The sequence below is a fragment of the Melanotaenia boesemani genome, chromosome 12 (assembly GCF_017639745.1).
Source record: "Melanotaenia boesemani isolate fMelBoe1 chromosome 12, fMelBoe1.pri, whole genome shotgun sequence".
Lineage (NCBI taxonomy): Eukaryota > Metazoa > Chordata > Actinopteri > Atheriniformes > Melanotaeniidae > Melanotaenia > Melanotaenia boesemani.
In genome coordinates this window covers 5,019,819-5,045,100 of record NC_055693.1, presented here as the reverse complement: position 1 = coordinate 5,045,100, position 25,282 = coordinate 5,019,819, and the positions used below count along the sequence as shown (strand labels likewise).

At 42.1% G+C, this 25,282-nt stretch overlaps 1 protein-coding gene across 14 annotated transcripts in view; it reads right to left on the bottom strand.

Moving 5' to 3' along the window:
- The window catches only part of caska (calcium/calmodulin-dependent serine protein kinase a), a 135,933-nt gene extending 111,433 nt beyond the window's left edge, over positions 1-24,500 (bottom strand). For 5 of the 14 annotated variants that reach the window (XM_042001171.1, XM_042001178.1, XM_042001176.1 and 2 more), the window contains exon 1: positions 23,663-24,499. In XM_042001171.1, the coding sequence (XP_041857105.1) occupies positions 23,663-23,721 (59 nt within the window). In that variant the 5' untranslated portion in view covers positions 23,722-24,499. Of the gene's footprint in view, positions 1-23,662 lie in introns of all 14 variants that reach the window. The other 9 variants (XM_042001175.1, XM_042001179.1, XM_042001184.1 and 6 more) reach the window with 4 other exon arrangements.
- Between the last annotated feature and the right edge of the window lie 782 nt (positions 24,501-25,282).

The following is a 25,282-nucleotide window of genomic DNA, read 5'->3' as shown; positions in this document are numbered from 1 at the left end:
GGAATACTTTAGCATATAAAGCAAAGACAATGGGAAATGATGAAATATGCCAATAACAAATGCCCGGAGAGGCTTGAAAAGCAGCCACTACTCTCAAAGTCTGAATGATTCAGTTGCTCAGAAATCACTAACAATACATCAGTTAAACCCACTAACTTTATTTCTGTCTGATTAAACCAAACCTCAATGCATCCCAGCTGGGAGTCCACCATTTGGATGCACTCAGCTGACCACAAAGCATGGAGAGCCTCAGAAATAAGAAGCGGAAACCGACGGCAAATCCCCAGCATCCTCTAATGTATTGAGTGTGGCTCCAAAACGCAGCTCAAACTGCAGAGGAGAAATCAATTAAATCAATCCAACTTTTGATTAATGCTGCAGTGCATTTAGATGATGAGAGGGTGAGGTAAGCACAACAGAAAGGCCGCCGGATATTTACCAACAAAACAACCATGAATCTGTCTCTTACCAGTGACGAGTTGGCTATTATTTCTCAGGGCAAGCAACCCAGTTGAGGACTGAGACAGGCGGAGGGGAGTGTAAACCGGTGAGGGTGTGTTTGTGTGCATTTTGTGCGTCCTCTCTGAACTGGATCTGCACGGCGGTCAGCATATTTGGTTCGGCCATTTCCTCTAAGCCGCAGTCTATAAAAGTTAATGACCTGCCGAGCTAAGAATGGCCCGGGCACACAAAAATGCATGTAAGCACATGCAAACATGCATGCACATATCCGTGATTATATGAATAATTGAGCACACGTGTAACATCAATCCCCCTTCAACAACATATCCCAGTCCCGGGAACAAGGTTTTCTCCCTGTCTCCTCAAATTTCACACAAATTTCAGCTATAAGCCTCCTTACGTAACATCGCTCCCAAACTTCCGCTGAGTTGCTGGGGATTTTTGTGTGTATGTGTGTGTGCATGAATCATTGGGCCATGAGGATCATTTCACTGGTCAGCAGTCACTGCTGTGGGCGATAGCTGCTGTCCTGAACCTAATTCACTGCACCATCCATAAAGAGATAGCAAAGACACATAAAATGGAAGCATTAGAACAGGTGAGACTGAAAAATGGGGAAAAACTAAACCTAATTTGCACCCATGATGACTAAACTACAGTGTCATTAAATATATATCTCTCAGACCGGTCTTCCTTTGTGCTGTAGAGAAGCAAAGAAACAGAAGGGTTAAAGAGAGCTGAAAGGAAGATAAGAGAAATGAAGAATGGACCATGACCGATATGAAAAGTGACTGATTTATGTCAAAGCTGTGTTTGTATTGTCATAGCCACAACTTAAAAACTGGAACTGTTGCAGCAAGAGAGCTCCCCCCGGGGCAGGCAAAAAAAAAAAAAAAGCTGTGTTAAACTGACAGATGTCACACAACAATATGATCCGGCTGTAATCTGGACTGCTTGTATTTAAACCGAGACGTCATCATGAGGCGGGGTTCTTCAACGCTCTGAAAATGGATGCAAACACTGATAAGTAGTTCTGGTTTTTATTCCTCCGAAGTTGTTTCATCCTTTGTTTCATGTTTTGCCACTAAACCTACCTCCAGCTTTTTCTAGAAGCCCCTAGGCCAAGGAAGACCTTGAAGGCATAAAAAGTTAAACATTCACAGAAAACACACACACACACATCTCACAAAGCCAAGTGTGCTCTGGGTGAGTAGATACATTAACAGCCATCTCAGTCATTATGTTCGGTGCAATGACTCACCCTGCCTGAAAACCCAGCTCATTCATACTTCTGTAACTGTTCAGTCCAATGTCTATAACTATATTTGTCTAAACTGTAATTAAAATTAGACAAATTGTGGTTTAGTTCCTTAAAAAAAAAATAAAATAAATTCAAAATAGTTTTGAATGAACACACTTGGAGAAAATACTTGTTGGATATGTAATTAATTCAATTAAAATAACTACTGGAATGTTTGTAGAGGTACAAATTAAAGGCTTAAATTTAAGGCTCATACGTTTTTGCTTAGTTAAATATTTTGGGCCAGGCAGTGTATAAAACTGTACAAGAGGAAAGGTAACATTCAGGCGTTAGTGTTTTGGCCACAGGTTGCATCTTGCCATTAGTAAGTGAAGCTGTTGGTATCTTAACTTTATGCCCTTGATAGAAAATAGAGCAGTTCATATTTTAATGTCATGACATTATGCAATTCTTCATGTCTTCTGGAGAAGAAGCTGTCTGAGACTTTTTGTGATGGTTTTAGTGTTCCTAAACTGCTGACCCCTCCCGGGCGGGTGGCGTCAGCTGTTTAGGAACACCCAGGCGGGTGGGGTCAGCTGCAATGTGTCTGGCCCTTTTCTGGACTCGGGCGCTGTAGATGGAGTCCAGATCTGGTAGACGGAAGCCCACAATCCCCTGAGCTGTCCTCACAACCTGGACTAAGTTCCTCGTCCTGTACTGTGCAGCTGCCATGCCAGACCATCACACTGAGACACAGGATGCTCAGTGGTGGCTCTATAAAAGTTCACGAGCAGCAAGGAAGAGAGTCCCGTCTGCTTCAACTTCCTGAGGAGGAAGAGCTGTTGTTGGGCCTTCTTCACCAGGTGTGAAGGCTTCACAGTCCAGGAGAGGTCAGAGGAAATGTGGATGTCCAGGAGCTTAATACTGTCCACTAGGGCTGCAACGATTAGTCGACGTTGTCGACAACAGTCGACAGTAAAAATAGTCGACAACGAATTTAGCAGTCGACTATTGTTGGCAAAAAAAAAAACAACAAAAAAACTACAGAGTGAGACATCGTCTTCTAATCCTATCTCTGCTGAGAGTTGCACATGTGCAATAAAGTCCATCAGGGGAAAAATATGGTGACGGACCAGGGAGGAAAACTGCGGCGGAGAACGTTAAAGTCTGGGATAACTTCACGTTAAACTTACAAAATAAATTAAATACATGTGAGATTTGTAAAGCGGACCTTGTGTACCACGGAAGTACGTCTGCAATGCTCGAACATTTAAAGAGGAGGCATGTCGGACTTACATAACAACCTCATGCAAGATTTCAAAGCTGAAAGTGAAATAAGATCCATATATAATAATCATGAGATACATAATCCGATTGGTTGACTAGTTGTTTTAATAGTCGGTGACTAATCGACCATCAGAATAGTCATTAGTTGCAGCCCTACTGTCCACACACTCCACTGCCTCTACATGTATGCAGAGAGGAGCGTGCTCAGTCTTCCTGGACCCCCTGTAATCTATTACTTACTATGAACTCCCTTGTCTTGTTGATGTTAAGAACCAGATTGTTCGTGGAAAATCATTTTGTGGGACACTGGACCTCTTCTTTGTAGTGGGTCTCATCATTATTGGATATGAAACCCACCACAGTGGTAGGAGGGTGAAGAAGGCAGGGCTGAGCACACAACCATGCAGTGTCGAGGATCAGTGGTAAAGATGTTGACTTCCCTATCCTCACCACGTGGGGACTGTTGGTGAGGAAGTCACTGATCCAGGTGCAGAGGGATGCTGACAGAGCCAGGTTGTGGAGCTTCAGGGCCAGCATGTCCGTGAGGCTGAGCTGAAGTCCACAAACAGCATCCTAACAGAGGTGTTGGGATGCCGCAGGTGAGTCCAGGCTGTATGAAGTGCTATCGAGACAGCATCCTCCACAGAGCGGTTCTCTCTGTGGGCGAATTGCAGGCTGTCCAGGCCGGCAGGGATGGCGCCCTTGATGAGCTTTAGGAGGATCTGCTCAAACACTTCATGATGGCTGGGGTGATAGCGACGGGGCGGTAATCATTGAGGCAGGTAATGGTTGGTTTTTTGGGGGCACAGGCACAATGTGCCCATTTACTCTCCTTGTTTTATTTTATATTAATTTATTTTATGCTAATTTATTTTACTATTATTTTTTTTATCCATGTTTTACTTGTTCAGTTTTGTACTTATTACTTATTTTAAACACATTAATTCAGCTGTTGTAATTCAGATTTTTTTGTTTTGTTGTCCTAACTCTTACATATACTTTTATACAAGCTGCTCCTGCACTGCATCATAAAGGTTGTAGTGTGGGACCCAGCCAGCCATAATCTGGGTGGGTCCTGTGGTGGCGACCTCTGTGGTCGTGGGTGGTAGAGCCCCCGGTGTGGGCAGATCCCCAAGATAGTGCTTCCTCATAACAGCATATATTGGGGATTGGGGTTTGTCTGTGGGATATGGGATTAGCGTTGGGTAGATAGGTGGGGGGTGTGAGTGTGTAAGAGATAACGACTGGATGTGTGTTTTTGTTTTTAATTTGTTTGAGTTATATGCTTGGGTATGGGAAGGCTTATTTAATTCTGTTTTGTTATTGATATTTAGCTCTTATTGTGTAAAGCACCTTGAGCTGCTCTTATGTATGAAAAGTGCTATATGAATAAAATTTTAATTGATAAATTGAATGATTGAGAACTTGAGGCCGACAGGAACTGCAGCAAGCTGTGACAGGTTGAAGATGTCCAGAAAAACTTCTGCCATTTAGTCTGCACGTGATTTTAGTGTCCGGCCTGAACCCTTATCTGGACCTGCAGCCTTGTTGAGGTTGATCCTCCTCAGAGTGGAGGTCACCGGGTGCAGCTGCTGGGTAAGAGGCTGATGCTGCGCCTCTGGCTGTGGAGGGTAAACTGCTTCTTGGAGTGCCGAAGCGTGCAAAGAAGCTGTTCAAGGCGTCAGGCAGAGTGGGGTCATGGATGACCTGCTGGTCTCTGCACTACATCTCAATATTTGTCAGAAAAACTGCAATTATGTTGTTATTCTTCAAAATCCCTCTGACCCAATGCAAGTGTAAAGAGAAAAAAAAAACAAATCAGTGGTGCTACAGCTGCCTCTGAACACTGCTGAGCCATAACCATAAACATAAGTGCAGTATATAATGAAAATGCAGGTTTTGGCTACATTAAGAGCCAGCTTGACTCATCTCAATTATCATTACACTCAGAACAGCCTCAGCCTGTCCTGGGCTCAGTTTTCTGCCGGCTCTACAAGTTCTTCAGGACCCAGCAGACATGCCAAAGAGTGACACAGCAGTCTGCCAGTTCTTGCCCATTTCTCAGCTATGCAGAAGAGAGCCATTTTGTTCTTTCCTACCAAACAGAAGACGTTTCGTGGCCTGCAGGCTGAACAGAAACAGAACGGGAGAAGAAATAAACAGAGACAGGCAGAGAAAAAAGAACAGAGTGACATTACAGTAAAAGCAAAGGAACAATTACATGCCGAGGCTCTGTGACTTAGAGAAATGCAGATTAACCTTGAGAAGTGGGAAAACAATGACATGAAGTCATTTTGAATGTTATCCTCCCACCACTGTGTCGGCTGCTTCTGCGTCAGAGGACAAAAAGAAAGAAGGCCAGCATCTTGTCTTCACTGCAGAAACATCAACATTACTGACAGGCCCTTATCTTCACCATGTAAAACATCATCTCCCCTCCTCTGGTGGTCAACCTGCATCCTGATGCGCAGACCAACCTCAACATATTCACTTCCAAATCCACAGTAAAAACAATAAAACCACACAGTACAGGGCTGTATCAGATTTCTGTTGAGAGTTTGCATTGATCTACATGCCACTGATGCTTCTCCAAGGCCCAAGTCTCAATCAGCACTGCACACAGGACAGGATACATAAAATCTATGCTTTACAGTCAATTGTGTAAGAGCACAGCCTGAGAGAAACTGTGTGCACAGGAGGGTCAGAGGAGAGGGGTTCGATACTCAGCAGAGAGCTCAGAGAAAAGCTTTTCTCTGGTCAACAGTAAGATCCTGTGTGCCAGTTAAGACCAGCTCTGTTTCTAACTGCAGGGGACCTCCAGGCAAAAACAAATGTCAGCATCTGCTGGTGCTGGAATTCTTCAGCACAGAGTTTCGCCTATTCAAGCTGGCAGGGTCAAAGGTCATGGTAGTAATGATAAGATGATTTGCTGGACACTCAGAAACAAGGAGGATAAAACCCCCAGATGATTTTAAGAGTTCAACTGTGGCCGATCATTTGCAAACCATCTGTACTATCAGAGATTACAGATGTTTATGCATATCCTATACCCTACTAAAAATTGTTGACTTATACTGCTTTAGGCCATTCGGGTTTTATCTATCACACACAGTGCCATCAGGGAAAGACTTCATGCAAATGTGAAGAATTATCTTCATAGATGAAAGGATAAATCCATACCATCTGCAGAGAAGTGCTCCACAATATGTCAAAACATCTCTGATGATCACAACATCTCCATGCAGAGTATCAATACAAGATAAAACTGCCTGGACAGCGATAACATGGAGGCTACAGACCTTTACCGTGGTAGAAACTCAGAATAGATTCATTAATGGGGGACGGCATTCCACCATAAGTTCTGATTTTATTCATGTTTTCCAGAACTGCCCAGCATGCAAGAGTATGCAGAGTCTATTTAGCTTAAAGTCATAAGATGGGGTTTCACTTGAGTTCACTGAAGCTGATCGAGGTTACTTCAGAGTTCCTCATGAAGTCAAAAAAGGGAGAGTGAGCCAAGGATGTCACAAAAAGATGTTGGAAAAAGTCTAAATAAAAATTTCCCAGCAGTCTCAAGTGACATCATCTCTTTGGCACTGAACCTTGCTGCAGTTTCATCTCTTTCCACCTCGGATAGCCCACTTTTCTCTCTGGAAAAAGCTCCATTTGTTGTTGGTTGTGAGTGTGAACCCGCCATCTGTCTTTTTTTTTTTTTTTCCCCCTCTGTTATTTCCTAAACGCAGTGCTCATTCTTCTCTCGCCGCTCATTTGAAACTAGTAATTATCGGTTGCTTTGTCTGGTGTTTTCGCCGGCAGCGTCGACGTGCGGTCCGACCAACATGGACAACTTTCACTTGAAGCTGCAATTTATTTTGCGGACAGTCCTTCCATTTCCGATTGTTGTTAATAATAAACGGTACTGTGCGACAGCAGGAAGGTGACTAAGTGCTCTGATGTTTTCAGAAAATAGTTTAATGACAGCAGGGATTGTGTTGATAAAATTACACTGCTGAGCCCGAGGTAAAACTGCCAACCACAACAACAACAAGCCTCCACTAAATCCTACAACTGTGACAATCACAGGTCAGTGGATACTGGATGTTTGGATCATTTTAATCCCAATATCACGGCAGAAAAGTATAAAAGAAGGCACATTCATGTTAACAAAAAAGCTAAAATGTTAAATGGCATCAAAAAGAAGAGTTTATGGTGCAGATTTTCTAGTTTCATGGCACAGAAATCAGAATATCTGAGATGTCCATCTGTGAGGGCGATGCATTTAAGTGTTATGGGACATAACATTCACACTCTTTGCAGACTTTAAATAAGTTTGAGTCTAATAGGAGTCTACCTCTTGTCTTGCAGCTTGTTGTTGCTGCACAGCTCTGTCCAGTAGCACTAGTCATGTGCTTACGCCTCTTAATCGGAGGCTTAAGCTAAGATTAGCCCACATACACACCAAAGAGTTATACATACACACATGACCACCCCCCGACACACACAAACACAAATGCAGAGCTACATACTGAGAGATCACATACGCCTTGCATAAATAGGGTGACACTGACTTAAATACAGATGACTGCACATGGATGAAGCACACAAACGCCAGATCATTTGTTCTTCTCAGCTGCTGCTCTGTGGCTCATGAAAGAGAGAAGATGGCGATAAATGTCACGAAATGTCATGAAACATGATGAAAAAATTAGAAAATAAAAATAAAAAATAAATAAATAAAAAGAATTAGAAATAATCTCAATAGTTATCCTTCGACAATGATTAAAAGGCTGAATCTAGGCTGCGATTAAATGCACTTTTTTCAGCTGTGTGACAACAGAAGCACCTCAGGAGGAATCAGTCATGAATGAATGATGACGTTTGGCTTTTCTTTTTGTTTTAAATCAGCAGGAACGTACTGAGGTCATCTAGTAGTTGAAAGATTCCTTAAAACAACACTACACAACTTCCAACCTTAAAAAACTGTGTTTTGGACTTGTTTTGATGCCACAGACATTTATTACGTACATTCCTGGAGCCGTTGTTTCCCTGCAGCGTTCAGAGGCTGAGAAAAAACACTCTCGCTACTTTTTTTCTAGCCCAAAGCATCACATTAGAGTTGCATTTTGCTTTTTCGCCAGCTACCGGATATCAACACACTGGCATGATGGTCTGGCTGCTTTGTTGTGACGAACAAATTTGATTTGCCGAAAGGGGCTTTATGGGTATAAGGCTCCTCTTGAAAATCCTTTATAATCTTATTTATTTTGAATGGCAGAATTTACATAATATTATTGGACCTGAGCAGAGGGGACAGAAAAGAAGAGTGAACAGAAATGAAAAGGAGAGAAGAAAGAAAGAGGAGACAGAGATACACCAGACAGAAGGCAATGACCCTTTAATCCAAACAAACACCAGACAACCAACTGCTACATCTGTACAGCAACACAACAGAAAATGTCCTGCGGCTTTTACAGGAAAACAAAGCTGACGAAAAGCTGTGAACACCGGCTCTTCTGAATGCACACCATGGCTGATTCATCAAAGAGACGCAGGAAGACGTTAGGTGAAGACGCAGGAAAACAGAGAAAGTCTCAACGCAAGAGATTAGACAAGCGCCAACATTGGGCTGACTTTTATAAGCTGGAGAAATCTAGGAGAAGAGACAAGATGCAGGATGAAGGTTGAATTAGCCGTTGCTACGGGGGCGCCAAAGTGCAAAAATCTGCAAAGTTCAGCAGTGCTACTTTTAAACATCTTCACTGTCAAACTCTTTAAACAGGAAAATTTGCATCTTTTTCTCTGTTTTGCTTTATCTTTTGGTTACTAATGAATAAATGTGTTTTTACAGTCATTTGTTAACTTTCACTGCCAAATGGTAAGTACAGGATGCTTGCTGAACATCCTTCTTAATCTTTACCAGCATTACAATCCAGGTTTGTGATGAAACCAATACGAAAAGCAGTTTGACTAAACCAGTCAGAAAATCTTGAGTAGATCAAATTAGCTATTTAAGTTTATCTGAGCTAAGCGATTCTAAATTATAAGTTATGTTATAGTCCCACTTTGTCTATTCAGCCTTTTATTCATTCATACATTTAGTTTTAATTTACCTCACCATGTGCAGTGTGTTAATATCTTCAAGTGTTGGTTTAAAGGGGGTTAATTATAAAATTTTGAAGAGGAAACTCCCAACAGGAGGTTGCAAGTCAGTGTTTCCTCTACCATTATATTAGCAGGCGGCAAAAACCAATGCCAAAAACCTGGGGGAAACTCTGCTGGATAAAATGAAGATTATTTGTTTCGAACATGGCTCTAAACAGAGGAAAAATTTCTAATTTATGCTGTAATTTATGTAAAAGTCACGACATCATCTTGGTTTTGAATGTTGCTACAATAAACAATCTCTGATCTCATCGTTCCCAACATCTTGCCGGTGAGTCGTATCTGTAGTCGCAGGCCTACTGCAGCAGTTAAAGACTTTGACCTCTGGATACTCAAACAGCGCTGCAGTTATCTTCCCCATTTCATCGACAGCTCTAGAAGACTTTCACTTTCATTTCAGCTAATACATCATTATTACATCATTTACTATCATATTTTTCATAATGAAGTGAGAAAGAGAACAAGACAGAGAGAGAAAAAAGGGACTGTGGTTTGCTGTGAATGTGCAAATGTGGTTTTCCTGAATGATGCTTTAATGTGCATAATTGCAGAGAGCCTCGAAGGTCACAGGCTTACACAAAAGCGTGGGCCATCCCATAAGTTTTGGGCCGGCGACATCAACAGATGTATGCAGAAATGAGTAAAGCTGAATGCTCTTTAGATTTAATTACCAATGTTGGCTCATTATGTGTAAACATGTCCTAAGCTTGTGATACCACGCTACACAAACTCACACTCTTCAGTCTCCTCCAGTGCTTTAGCAAACACACACACACGCATATGTTAGCAAAAGGCAGCAGAAAAATTTGCAAAATGCTGCATTACTGTCTGTCTGGGCAAACATATGGGTGTGTGTGTGGGTGTGTGTGTGAGAGAGAGGAATGTTTGTTTACTAAACACAGGGCTTGTAAATGAAGCTAAATGTTTAAATAGCATATGTTCTCAGCTTAAAAACCTGTGTGGGTGTTTAACCTGGCCTCAGCTGAGCGTAGGTGTTCATGCACAAATGCAACGTGTGTTTGCAGGAGTGTGTGTTATGAATGTGATCTCAGGCTGAGCTTGAACAGATGCTTTAACTAAGGAAAGTCTTTAAAAAGGCTACAAGAAAACTGCTGAGCAGCGCTGTCAGTGTTGGCTTCGTCCACGCGTGTGTATAAATATACTTTATGTGAACAGACCAGTATATAAAAACTCGAGTGCATTTGAGCTCTCCTTCCTCCTTAAACATCAACATGCTGCACCACTAAGCATGCAGCAGAGCAGCTGTGCTGTTGAGTCGTTTTTTTTGTTTGTTTTTTTTCCTTTTTTAATTCTTAAGCTTCCCGTCTAAAGGGGTTAAAACAGGTTTCAGATTCCTCAATCCCACTCTGGTCACAATCAGACATACCACAACGACTTCTTCTTGTTTTTGTTTTCTTGGTGGTGAGAATGCAGCCATTTGATTACCTGGATGTCACGTCTGGTTTTGAGAATTTTCTAAGATTTTAGTCAAGGGTGTCACCATGACGTAATTGCACAATCAATTGCTGTATTGAACGCTATGATTAATTAATCACAAAGATCCCTTAAAAGTATCAGCAGATCAGCTGATCGCTCTGTGCAGGTTGCACAAGAAACATTTCAGTGGGACAGTATGGCAGAGGGAGTTATATTCCCTCCAAACAAATGGATTAAAGCAGCTTTTTTTTCGGGGTTCTAGAAAGAAAAGAAAGGCCGAGGTGTCATTGGTGGATGGCTCACCAGCCTGTAAATCGTAAGATTAAAAGTTGCAGAGAAAGGAGGAAATACACTGCAGGATAAACACTCTCTACAGTAAAAGTAAATGTTCAGTAGTTTAGTTAAATGAAGTTAATGTTTATCTAACGTAACACTGACATGAAATGTTTTCATGTCATTTGCAGTTTTGTAATTAAGTAAAACTGGTTGTGTTTACAGCACATTACACGTTCACTCAACCTTCCATTATACAGATGAGAAAAACCAAAATCCATCTTTTTTGACAGTGTGTGACGGTCTGTAGAAGAGACAGCATTTAATTCCAGATCTGAGAGAAATCCAGAGTTAATATTTAGGACGTATATATTCTTTACAGGGCAGAGGGATACAAAAGTTAAGTTTTCTTTACTTTTTTTAATAGTATTTGTTATGTTGGCATTAAAAATGTAAATAAATTAAACTTAAAGTTCCGTAAGAGGAGGAGGATAGGAGGATGTCCCATGATAAAGACAACAGTTTTAACTCCTACAGGGAATGTTTCTCCACTAGAAGCCCAAGGCTTGTGTGATGGTGCCTCAGCAGTCTGCCTCCCTCTCCTCCTCCCTTCATCAGTGACTCATTCTTTCAGAGAGCACCTAATCTCAACTCATCCTGCTCATCCAGCCCCCAGCAGCAAACAGCCTGTAGGTGTATCCACAGACTGGAAGAGAAGAAGGCAAATATTTGCAAGAATGAGAGCGTGTGTCAATACAGCCAGCCAGTCACATGCTCCATCAAATCTCCAGCAGAGTATTCGCTCTGTAAGCATAAACAACTACAGCAACCAAGATGAACATACGAGCAGTTATTTTAGCAGCAACTGCTCACACAAACTGCTCGCTATATTTGTGGGGGGGGGGGGGGGCGATACTGGCCTGGAAGCAGTATAGCTCAGACGTGGGGTATAGGTTTTTTCCATCACATATCCTTATTTCACCCACACAGAACAGAACATATGCAGTTTGAAGGCCGTCAGCTCCTCGCAGTGCTCCAGATGGCAGGGCACAGAAGGCCAAAATGTCACGGCATTGCTGCTCCTTCGACCGCTCCCTTGTGTTGACGCCAGCTAAGGGGCGGATTTCTATGAACACTTGCAGAAGGAACCAGTAATGATAACGCTATTTGAGCTAGTCACAGACTGAAAAGAGAAAGAAACAGAAGTCGAGGCAGGAGTAGGAGTGACACAAAAGAGTCAGTGTCTGTGGGCGTGTGGTTCCGAGCATGCTCACAAACATCACATGGCTTGTGAGCCAGATTTGGCATCATTGTCTGAGAGAAGAATCATATAAATATTCAGTCTGAAAAGTTTAAGAAGTGTTTTTTTAATGTCAATATGATATCTTAGGTTTGAAGTTCCAAAGTGTATCTGGCTTTTCTGAGGGATATACCAACAGCATTAAAATTCATATTCATATGCAGTATGGACCAGAGATGTCCAGCTCCCCCCTCCTAATTTAGGGGTAGAGCCATAAGATCCAGCTCTTCTAAGGAAGAGGACCTAACAATCCCTAGTATAACGTCCTATTGTAAAACTAAGATAAAGATAACGCCCTTTGTACGTGGTTTATTTCAAGGCGGGAGCAGATTCATGTTATGAGTTGCAGCATGTTTCTTAATCCTTCATCCTGAACTTTGTGCTGCTGTAAACAGTGAAACAGATCAGTCATGTTTGAACCTTTAGCCTGAACCTGTTTTAATTCTCTCTACAGAAAACATTACCCTGCTGCTCATCTGCAGCTTCCAATCTGAAACATCTCCACATAACTGAGCCACCAGTTCCTCTTCAACAGCTCGTCTCCCGCCTGCGTCCGTCTCCATGTTGAAGCTACAGGACTGAGTGGTGGGGAACCAGTGGGTTGTGGTGGAACCTCAAACTTAAGTTACTGTCAAAGATGCTTCACTTTAACAAAAAAAAAAAAAAAAAAAAGACATCAGGTGGCATCGGGTGCTGCAGGACGACGACGGCTCCAGGAAACGTACATAATGAATGTCAGAGCGCCATCAAAAACGAGTTAGAAACAGAGTTTTAAGGTTGGAAATGTTTGCACTGTTGCTTCAAGAACCTGCATGACTGCATGAAGAATCAAGTCAACTCGACTTGGATGAATCCAACGTGGATCCAGACTTCATGGAAGCAGAAAAATATTTATCATTATAAAAAATATGTATATTTTCCAACACAAATAATGAGATAAAAAGAAAATATTTTAAATGACTAAAAAAGAAAGAATCTGCCCAGACTAAAACCAAGTTCAAAGCCAATTTATATTTTACTGTCATAAAAAAAAAAACCTGCAGAATTTTATACATAAAGGACAAATAAAGGGAAAATAAGACACTGAGGAGGGAGTGAGGCAGATATGGAGGGAACTGAAGTGGTAACTGTGCATTGTACTGTTAGATCAGACAGACACTGTGGTTCTCCACCCAGCTCCCCACAGCTACTCCTCTTCCTCTGTGCCTCTGTCACCAAGCCCCAGCTGCACTTACAATGGAGCTGGGACACAGAGCATGTGTCACCCATCTGTCAGACAATATGTCAACACAGCCATAACACCCCTGCTAAATGTGGCTGCGCCCCGTTAAAGCCCTCCAAGTCTAAATATTCTCTTACATCTCTTCCACATCTATCGGTCTTATTTAGAAACTTTCAAATCAGTTTCTGGGCGAGGTGGGGAGGGGGCACACATCCAGCAGCCGACTGCTTAATATCTCCCCAACATCCAGTCAGGAGTGAAATGGCGCTCAGACTGTGCTAAACACATTTAAATGATAAACTGTCTGCTGCTGCAGATAGAGGGAAGCTTCTGCAGGTATCAAATGATGCAACAAGCACTTCTGATAAAGCACAGCAACGCCTCCAGTCATTCCTTTAAAATCAGCTTTTTCTTCTAATCAATATCAAGCACTGTTTGGAAGGCAGCCCGACAGTGATAAGTGTTCATCACCGATACTCCAGACAACCGCTTCCTGTCTCTTAGGAGCCCGTTCACTCCATTCAAAAGCACATTCAAACACGAAAAAATGTAACGACAAGAAATATATTAAATGTAGCTTTTACTGTTTACACTGGGAGGCAGCATCAGAAGATTTCCCACTCAGCTGATCGCACACAACCACAGACTAAAGGCATGCACACACGCGGCACATAAAACATGAAACGTAGCCTGTAGCTACAAGTTTCTCCCACATTGCAAACAAAGGAAAAAGTTCACTTCTGCCAGATGTTGGTATGACTGGAAACTGCTTCACATGTCCGAGGCCGTCAGATCTGCAACCAACAAAACAGACTAGGGACTGACAAAACACTTCCACACACTCAGAGTAGGCAAGTGTGTCTCCTTCCAATTAACAGGCAGTAAGTTTTAATGGGCTCGTACCTTATTAGTGTCTTGGAGTTTTTATTGGTTTGTAAATAGTGGCAGACTAACAGACTTCAGAATATTAGCTGCTTTAATGTCACATCTGCAGGTTTGTCTTAATGTCTTCCAGATTTGCTCTGCCAAGGAAGGCATCTTGTGTGTGTGTGTGTGTGTATATATATATATATATAATTTTTTTTTTTAATGCCGAACCTGACAGGGAGAACAAAGGGAAAAAAGGGTGAAATAGAAAGGTAGAAAGGAGAGGGAAAAAGAGACAAAAGAACAGAAATGAAACGTGGTAAGGCTAACAAACGACGCTGCCACAACGATAACAGTGATTACAATATCAGTGTAAGCAATATCAATGCTACAAAACAACGGGGGGATACGTGAAGAAAAATAAGTAAATACATGGCAAAAAAGATCAGACACAACTTGACATCCAGCTGCACGAAAGAAACAGAAAAAAAAAAAAACAGAAAAGTACAGACACACAAACAGCAGTAGCAACCAGCAGTTAGCACACACACCTCAGTGTGTATGCACGTGTGAGCAGCAAATAAACAAGGAAAAAGAAAGCTGAAGAAAAATAATCTGGTTTTTTGTGCATATAAAGTGCACCCAATATATCAAACAGGTAAAACTGTGAACATATATACCTCCCTGTGTGTGTCAGTCAGCAGTTAGACAGAAAACATCGAGATTACAACAAACTTGTTTATTCACAGTGGCATCTGAGAACAGCAGGTTCTAGATGCAATGAGATGGAGATGGTGTGTGCAGCCATCAAGCCAAATGAGTGCGCACACACTGGCTGAGCTTTTGGAAAACAAGAAAATGGCCATTTTCTTGTTTGGTTACTGGATTAGCATCTTAAGCTAATTTTATTCATTCAATTTCTACAGTTAACATTAGATTCACAAAATCATTATATCTGAGCAAAGCAATGTGTAAACAAGGCACACCAAAGGGTCCAATTACAGTTCTGGGAAGGTGAACGGGAGGCTACAGTCTCGGCTGTTTGTTGTAATATCAGTAAAGGTTCAAATGCAACCAATATTTATTTACAATTCATTTGGTAACTGCTGTTATCTGCAGTCATTTATAGCAATAGCTGATAAAGAAGCATGCCAAGTAAAAGCTAAAAAAAAACAAAACAGGCTGGACAACCATGATGATCAACAGCATGGCTGAATGTGTGTGCATTCTTTTTATTGTACATACAAATTTGATCTTAATTGACCAGTCTCATTAAATTTCATTAAATAAAATTGGGTTTTGTACACATCAATCAGAGAGAGAGTTTGGAGAGCAAGGAGGCTGCAAGAGACAAAGAACACAAGGAACAAAATGGGCCAGTCTTTAACAAAGATAATTAGAGATCTGAGTGTCCGGTGACGAAGCTTATTGAAACGACTTTAGAAGCCCAAAATCCCTGCAGACCGTCACGTTCCCAGTGAAAATAGGCCTGAAAAAGGCAGGGAAGAGTTGTCTACTGCTGAGTCTGACTCAAGGATCCGTCATAAATCTGGTTCATCTCGTGCACATATTTATTTTGCTAGTTAATATATAGAACATGCCACCATTAAGTTTAAGTGCAGGAAAAACAGATGAACTGATTGCAAAACATGGACATCTGTAAACCATCATTAGTGGAGGCGACTTCTTACTGCCTCTAACCTCACTCCCAAGTCCAACCATTTCACTTTTGGTTGTTACAATCAGGCAGAGAAGAAGTTTTTGAGGTTTCTGTTTGAGGTAGCTTATGCAACAGTGTCTCTGGCTGCTGCTAGAAAACTCCAGCATGAGAGCTTTAAGGCTCGAGCGGGAAATGTGTTTTCCCTGTGTGTTACATGGTGGGTGATGTTTTTCCAGGACGCCGCAGCTGTAACTCAGGTGACTCTGTGTGCTTTGGCATGCGGCATGGAAACTGGCTTCGACTGAAAAGGCCCCAACTCAACGACAGTAAAGAAAATAAACTGGAAATGACAGGAAGGGAGAAAAAAGGCATGAAAATGTCATTGGCTGTCTCAGCAGCTTTTGGTAACTTAATCCTCTGACTTGGACAAACCAAAAGCCACCAGTCGCCGATGAATGAAAAAGAAAAAAATGATATATTTATCCATAAAAGCTGAGGTAATGAGCATGTTCAAGTCCAGGATTTCAGAGTTCTTCACTGGTGCTATAAAAAGTGTGTGTGCTGTGAACCTACTGTTAAAGCTAATTAAACACACATGACATGTCTGTAGGAGCACGTTCAGATACACAGGTCAACAGGAAGATAAGTCATTAATAATGCATTAATGAAGGGGCCGTATCCTTGTTAGCCAGCAGAAACCTGCTAGGATCACAATCTGATTCAGACTCACACACACATAGAAAACATGTACATGTGGTGGTGAGGTGTGTCAGTTGGTGTGCGCACGGTCCGTCACGCTTCAGTGCTTTTCATCAGAGGCAGCTTCCAGCTCAGGGCAGGTACAGGGGACAGGACAGCTGGATGAACATGGAGGGCCGCCTTCACGCTGCAGCAGCTTTGCTTTCAAGGGCTTCACAGCCTCCATTTTTATGCAGTGCATGTAAAATTAATCAACCACAATACTAATGATTAATCCAGGAAAGTATCCAACGACTTTATTACCACTGGTTACAGTTAATCTCTTGCTTTGAGCAGGATCCTGTAATATTCTCATCAAGCTGTTTGACTTTTAAATGAACCTATTCCTACTAACCAAAAGGCTTGAATAGATCAGCTGATTCGTAAAATATTTCATTATTTAATGATTGTAGGGACAAATTTCAGTCTCTGTTGCATTGCAAGCAAAACACGATAGTCGCCACAATTATTTGGCCCTCTTTTCTGTCACTTGGCTAAAATTCACTGATTTTAATTCGTTCCGTAAAAAAACTATCAGGTTTGTCTGATCAGACAAATTCTGAGTGTGGTCATTTTATAGACAGTTTATGGTGAAGTAATAGTAATCGTTATTGCATTGTAGGAAATTAAATAGTTTCTGTACCTGTCTTGTTTTAACCAGTACCTGTTTGTAACTTGTCCCATCAAGAAAAAATAGCAGCACAAGACTGAAGAAACTGTATGATGATGCTGCAGGTGAGCTAAACAGTAGATTAGCGAGTTGAAAATGTGTATTTCACCACAGATTCATGGACAGAGCTTACAAAAGGAGTTGGATGTAACCTTTACATGCCATGACAGAGATATACTGCTGAAAACCTAACAAACATGCTTGCCACAAATACTAAACTCTGCAGAGTAAATAGAAAAGCAACCTACCAATGCTAGCAACATGGTGTTAGCCAACCCCAGACACCTGCTCAATTCATTCTCATTTCTGCTTGAAATACCCATCCCTGGTTTAATCCGAATGAGAAGATGATTACATAAAAAAAGTATCAGCCACTCAGCTGTCAATTATGAATCGTGTGTGAGAGAAATAGTTACTGACAGGCTGGAGAAGGACTTTTTAATTCAACGTCTTTTACATGACGGGTAGGAACTCAGTTGATAAGTACGCAAAACTGCTGAGGCTATAAATTATACCATCAGAAAAAGATGTAAAGAAGGTTTTTGGGGTTGGATTAAAAATATTGCACATCTGCATTTGGCTGAATCCAGTGTGGTTTCTTGTTGCATGAGAAAACAAACGTTTGGCGTGACAGTGTGTGAAAAAAGTGGAGTCTCATGCTCAGTTTGCAGCCCTGCAGCTAATGCTCATTAACAGAGGCTGAAGGGAAGCGTTCATCTTCATCCTCACCCAACTATGTCAGTGAACATGCCAAACTGCTTTGTTTAGCTCCTCTAATTTGCCTGGTTTGTCTTATTTGTGACCAAAAATAAAACTAAAGATGAGATTTGCTTTATGCAACAGCCTCCTCTGTGATTTAACTGAGTGAAAATGACATGCGGTGAATATGGGGTCCACTGGGAACGATGCACAGATCTCCACAAATACATATTTTACATGTTGCTCAACACAGCAATAACTAACCGCAAAAGATATTCTAACAGCAAGAAGAGGATTTTAACCCTATAGAAAATATTTTTAAGCTTTAATGAACAACTGAGAATACTCACTGCTCACATAAAAAACATCAGTCACCCTTCCTGAATGTAAGCTTCTTCTCTTTCTTGTGGAAAAAAAAACCCAAAAAATTAATGTTCAGTTTACTCTCTAAAGCTGTTTCTCGCCAGTGTATTACAATGTGCTGCAACACACAGGATTTAGAGTAAACAGAATAATTATCCTCCAAATTCCAGACATAGAAGAGTGATAAAAGAATAAGTTATCTGTCACGAGGATCTGTGGAAGGAGTATAGAGGAGGTCAACAGCAAAGAGTGTAGATCTGGTTACTCTCTGTGGCTGGAATTTACACGTCCCATTAATACCTCTCAGGCCATCTGCACATAGACATATAGCCTCAATCTGCAGCACTATTTTGAAAAAAGGACATCTCTTTACTAAAAGTTTGAGTTAGCAGAAATACTGAGCCAACTGGGCAACCTGGTTATAATCAGAGAGAATCTATCAAACAGGCTTCTGCTTCCTGACACCTGAAGAATACTGATTACTCCATTAGAAGAAAAGGTCGGGTTCCACGGTCTTTCTGCCAACTATGGAAACATAAAACGGATATGAAGAAGTGACAAGCGCTCCCTGGATAACAGGCCCTCGCTTTAAAAATGCTTTAAAAAAGACATCACCACCTCATTTAAAGTGAAACCGTGAGTGACAGCATCAGTAAATGTCTATCAGGCTTCATGTTTATTGGAAAATATCTAGATTCTGTATTTTAACCCAGAATATTTGAAAGAACAGGAAGCCACCTGTCTCACCACTTACAGTAAAAATCGTGTATCTCTGGTTTATTTAGAGCTAAGGCACAAAACATACCGTAACACACACTAAATCACATCACAAACTATTTTCTGTTTTTTTAGAGCTGTTGTGAATATGAAGAGGACCTGTTCTTGCGAGAGTCTCGACAAACACCAAACCCAACTTTATTTACTTAACGCTGCATGTGGAGAGATGCTAGGACCTGCTGTGGGCGTTTTCTCCAGCTTGACGAGGATGGATAAATATTTTAGTGGCTCAGTGTAAGCTCTCTCTGCTACATCATCTATGTGTAATTGTGCGTGCAAAAAGCAGCCTTTCAGCAGCTTTTTCTCCACTAAACCCAAACAGAGAGCCTAAGATCATATAATAGAAGCTGCCTATACACACACACACACACACACACACCCCGAGTGCAGGCAAAGCCCCCGGAGACAACGCCATGGATGTATTCCCACGAGGAGGCAGCCCCCATTCAGTCACAACCATTACCACATTGTCGGCACACTGAAGAACAATGCGTTTCTTAATTGGATGCTATTCAGTAAGTACTGTAGTACTCCAATTAAAATGGATTTATTAAGGCCGTCACATATAAAAGATAATTTGTCCCCAATTTTTTTTTCCATCTAGCAGTTTCAGCATTCAATGGGAAAATGCATCCTTATCAAAACCTACCACATTCCAGGAAATCAAGGTGTCGGTTTTGGAAACGTCCCACGTCTGCTAGATATTAAACATTTATTTCAGAATCTCAGCAGAAGCAACAAAAACATTAAAAATGATGACTTCACAATCTTTAATCAGTTAACTGATTAAAGACCCTGATTACATAGACCCTGAAAAAGTTATTCTGATTATGATGCACGTTTACATTCATCACATTTAAACTGAATATATTCTTTTGACATGCACAGAATTGTCTGACTCTCCAGAAACAGCAGAAGAAGAAACAGCGATTTCTGATGTAAACAAACACCAAATTTCAGTTTTTAAATCCTTTAAAATCGAAGTATTTTTATTTATCACGTAGACTAGTTCTGTTTAGGTCCTGCCATGCCTTCACAAGCTGTAACATAAAGGGTGGGATCATGTTACACTGACGGATGGCTGACGTAACACACAGTAAGCATCGTTTCTAACAGAGTTTCAGAATATGTGTTTTAATGCACGGTGATCAAAACAACAAATGGCATAACCTGTCTAACCATTACATCACATTACACAAACATTTTAATTCTCATCAGGCTTTTAATCCGGCCATCGGTATCCATATGAAATGGTGTGGGCGATTCTGCCAATTAATGATATCAGATGGCACATCCTTTGAAAGTTACTGACTTTGAAAAAGGTAAAAGTACACTAAGCAGCTCATCTTCACTTATTCACCTTTTATCATCTGTGTGAAGCGATTTATAATAACACTAAGAGAATGACCATCCTGGGTTTAAATCCACCCACAACCAGACAGAAAACACTCCTTTAAGGCAGATGCTATTACTAAATTTGACCCTCAGTTAATAAACAAACAAAGCAATGCTTAACCTACTGACCCACCAAGCAACGCTTTTATGAATGGGTGCGTTATTATCAGCACTTCTGGCCAATTCTTCAATCTACAATGAGTCTAGTAATGTTCAGCATCAGCTGGGAGAAGCCAGCCACCATTAAGAAAACAAGCCCCGGGCCAGCTCTGAGAGACTTGGCTCCAGTGGTGGAGCTGCCCCGTCCTGATCTAGGTCAGTGTTTCAAACCTTTAATTAGGACAACACGTGGAAACGCTTGCACATAAACACAAAACCTTCACAAAGCATTTTTTATACACTTAAACTGAAAGGCCTGCCTCAGAAAAGGAAAAGGGATGTGGTGAAACTGTTCCCAGTGGGTTGCAGGGTGATGTCAGTTTGCTTCATGAGGTGAATGCACATAAGATGGAGCTGGGCCTCAGGCCTTACTCCTTGTCACCTCTTGGAAAGAGACACACTAGACCACACAGCTGCAAGAAGCGACACATGCTCCACACACTCAAGCACACTAACTTGGTTGAGCTGAGAGTTATAATGACATTCAGGCTTTTTACAGCACCCCCGGGTGCCCTTCTGGGCCATGTGGCATGCAAATGGAGGGCAATTCATTTTATTTCACAGCAGAGCAGATCATCACTACTGCAATGTGTGTCATAGAACAATATCCACTGTTAAATCCACAGCTAGTCCAAATATTCAAGAGAGGGCAAATATTGAGGACACAGGAGTCTGCTGAGGCATTCGGTTGGGCTTGTATGAGTCTCCTTTCTGGCTTTATTAACAGGCAAGATATCAGCTACCAACCCCGTGCTTCACGGCTTGTGACTGCAGCACCGGTACTGTTAACACAAACCTGGCTTAAGTACTGCAATGATTATTAAAAACAAAAGAAAGCAACATCTTTGTAGTCTGTCTTTATTCAGAGCGCTGTTATATCCTATACTGTGAAGAAAAACACACACACACAACTTCTTTCTGAGGATGAACTAGAAAAGTGCATGGCCTGAAGGCACAGGATGTCTCTTAATGTGCGAGTCAAACTAATGGACTGCTTCCTTCTACTGTGCCCCTGACCTCTCGGGCTCCTTTTACTCATCCCATCTCCAGCACAACCTCGCTTTTCTCCTTTCCCAGATTTACTCCAGACACTCTCGTCTTCTTGCTGCTGACGTCTCTATCTGCCTTCTCCCACCCCGTTCTCTGGTTTTGGTGCCTCGGGACTCGGCAGCACGATGTGTGACACTCATCTTACAACAGCAAGACGCATACGCAACAAAAAAACACGGCTGTGACAGATGGGCTTTTGTTTGGTGTCGACTCTGAAAACACAAGCACAGTCGGATGGTGTGTGTGTGTTTGTGAATATGTGAATTTTGTTTTCCATAGGGCCCTGCTTAAGTCCAGCTCACACAGCTGCTTTCCAAGCACAATTCAGAATGACCTATATTTAGGCCCGCATATGCGACAACATGGTCCTAACCCTGCAGAATCCACACACACTTGTGCAACATTCCATGTGTTCTGGGCTTTTCAAGTAATGCCTTTCCTGACTGTGGTGATGTCATCTTTTTAGGGGGTTGCAGCCAGCCTGTTTCTGGATCAAAAGCCACAATTCCTGCTTCACCTGAGTCTTGAAAAGAAGCTGCAGCAGCAGCAGCTCTTCACACAGAGCAGCAGGCCGGCTGATAAAAGGCTGCCATCGCCCTCCGCGCACTGTAAATCACAGACAATCTGTTCAACACAAAGAGCGAGTGTGGGATTCAGGAAAGTCTGAAAAAGTGTGTTTATGTGTAGCTGACTAAGGAGCATCTGAATTTAATGTGACTTCTTGAAACTGTTTTACTTTATCCATGAAAACAAGTAACTGACAGAGAAGTGGGATGTCTTTGGATCCATGCTTGTAAGCATCTGAGTGAGAGAGAAAGAAATTGCTTGTGACTGTGTGGAATAAAAAAATAAATAAAATAAAAAAAAAGAGAGCACACACTGGTTTCAGACTTGCCTAAACATGTGTGGTGCTTTCCAAGTCTTATCACGCTGTCAGTCCCAACCGTCTTTGTGACACAGCAGAGAAAGTCCCATAACCAGTCAGCCTGCCCATCTGTCAGGCCTGCCAAGCTCCTGAATCAGGTGGAGCTTTTATTTGCACTCCACTGAAGTGCTTCCTTCAAGACCAGCAGTCTGGATGACACGCTCGGTTATTCACTCACCAGACATAACAGAAAGTCGTCAGAGCAGATCTTAACCACTTATATCGAAACATAGCGTGCAGGTCTGGTGCAAGCACTGCAGCGAAACAAAGCCAAATACTGGACCTGCATAGACCGAACCTGCTACCACTACTCCAGGTTATTAATCATCACTGTAGCAGGAGCAGCATGGACACCTAACTCTTATCAATGTGTGCATTTACAGTCTTCTGCACGTTTTGATCCTGTACAGGAGATGTAACTTCTCTGTGCAGAAATCTCCCCCTTGCAGTGAACATTACTTCCAAGTAGCCCGAATTAGAGCTTCAGTCACTAACCAAGACCAGATGTGCGGTGTGCATGACTCACGATGGTGTGTGCCCTGCCCTTTAATCTCTGCAGCAAGTTGCCAAGTGCCACTGGGTCATAGCACACGGAATTAAGCAAGGTAATGTATATTTGGGCAACTGTAGCACGCAAACCACATGGGAGCCAAATACTGAAACTTTCTAAAAAGGGTTTTATCGTGCAGGAATGTTGGAATATGGGCAATAAAAGTTGGAATGCAACAGTGCTTATCTACCTTCCTGTTCATTAAAAAACACTACTAGCCCTGTATTTACATGCTTATGGAAACAGACCAGCACTTATAGGGAAAATTATAGTGTTAAAAGGTCAAACTACCCTAAAAAACGACTAAAATGCCAACATAGTTCTTATGTGTCTTTTGTGCATGAGTGTGCGTGCATATGCGCGCGTGACCAACGTTCATGAGGAGCTAATTAGACAGCCAAACGTAACACTGAATGAAACACTTACTTGCCGATGACCTCGCAGAGCTCATACACATCTTCAAAGAGAATGTCGTCGTCCGCCATAGTCCGACCCCGGCTGGGGATCAATTAATCCCCCCACCCCACAAAAAAAGATATGCGTCCCAAAACTGATTATGTTCCTAATGGGAGAATAGAGGAGGAGGGGGGGACGGGGGGGCGGAGGCCACGAGCAGCTGACCGTTTGACAGGAATATCTGACAAAGCACCTCTCCTATAGTCAGCTGCAGGGTGGCCAGAGAAGAGTTGGGAAAAGAAAGCTCCCTTATTCCCAGTTGTTGCCTCCTTCGTTGACCCCCCCGCCCCCCACAAAAGAAGAAGAAAAAACCGCTGCGTCGCTGTGAGGGAGAGCCAAGCAATCCAGTTTGGGAACCCACCGGATCGGCCCCGCCTTCCCCAAAGCTCCACGGTATCGTAACCCCGTCTCAGAAATGGCAAAGTACCCGTAGCTGTCAGTCCTTAAAGCTCCTCCGCCGCTCTGTCCGCTCCTCCCGGCTGTTAAACGGGTCTGAATGCGGAGCTCCGTGCGGATGAAATGCCCAAACACACCCGAACATCAACACGGGGTTGATCCAGGTGAGCTAATGTGATCTCCACATCCCCAACAGCCGCGGGTTAGTGTTTAAGGGGATGCACGTCCAGTCCTCCAACCGCCGGTTTCAACTCCTCTAAAAGAAAGAAAAAAAAAAAAAAAAAAAAAAAAAAAAAAAGCCAACAAATTCAGAGACGTCACTCCCGGTCCCTTCCCCCTCGGCTCGGCACTACTTTCCAGCCGTTGGTTTACCTTTTATTCCTCCCACCGTCTCTCTCATACTCGGACATTCAGCTCCACGGAGCTTCCAGAAAACCTAGCTCCTCCTACGGGTGGGAAGGGTTACGAAACTGAAACTGCTCCGCTGTCCTCCATTTTGGCGCCCAGCCGTGACCCAGGGTTCTCCTTTCAGTCTTATGGATTTTGAGCCAATATGGCGGAATGATGGCGCCGAAAGGTTTTGGTAAAACCGCAGTTTCCTAAGGGACTTTCTTAATGGAGAGGAACGAAGGAAAGTTTCCACCCCGAAGCTAGGAGGCTAATCAATAAACCATGGTCATAAATGTTTGCAACCACTACTTTTAATCTGCGAACATCACTCAAAATGCACATGGTTTCCACAGTTTCTCAAGATGGAAAATAGTTAATCAGGATAGGCCAAGTGATCCCAAACAGGTGGTTGTAGTTATCCCATCTTTAAAATGTTCAGGTTTAGTTTAATGTGAATTAGTGATGGGATGTTCGTCTCTTTACAGAGAGCCGGCTCTTTTGGCTCGGCTCCCAAAGAAGAGCCAGTTCTTTTGGCTCCCGAACGGCTCCTAATTTAGCATCTTTTTTAGCCCCATAATTTAATTTAACTTCTCAAAAATTAATGAATTGTGTTTTGAAAACCCTTTTGTGTTCTGCATTTTTACGAGAAGCCTTATAATTGCCTCCTTTTGGGCATTTATTCTGATACAAAACCACTTTTGTACTTTTGTTTGCTATTTCAACAAAAATCTTATATTGCACAAATGAGCAAAATACAGCAAACAAATTCACAAAACAGCACGAGAACCAAACTCAAGAAAGCAG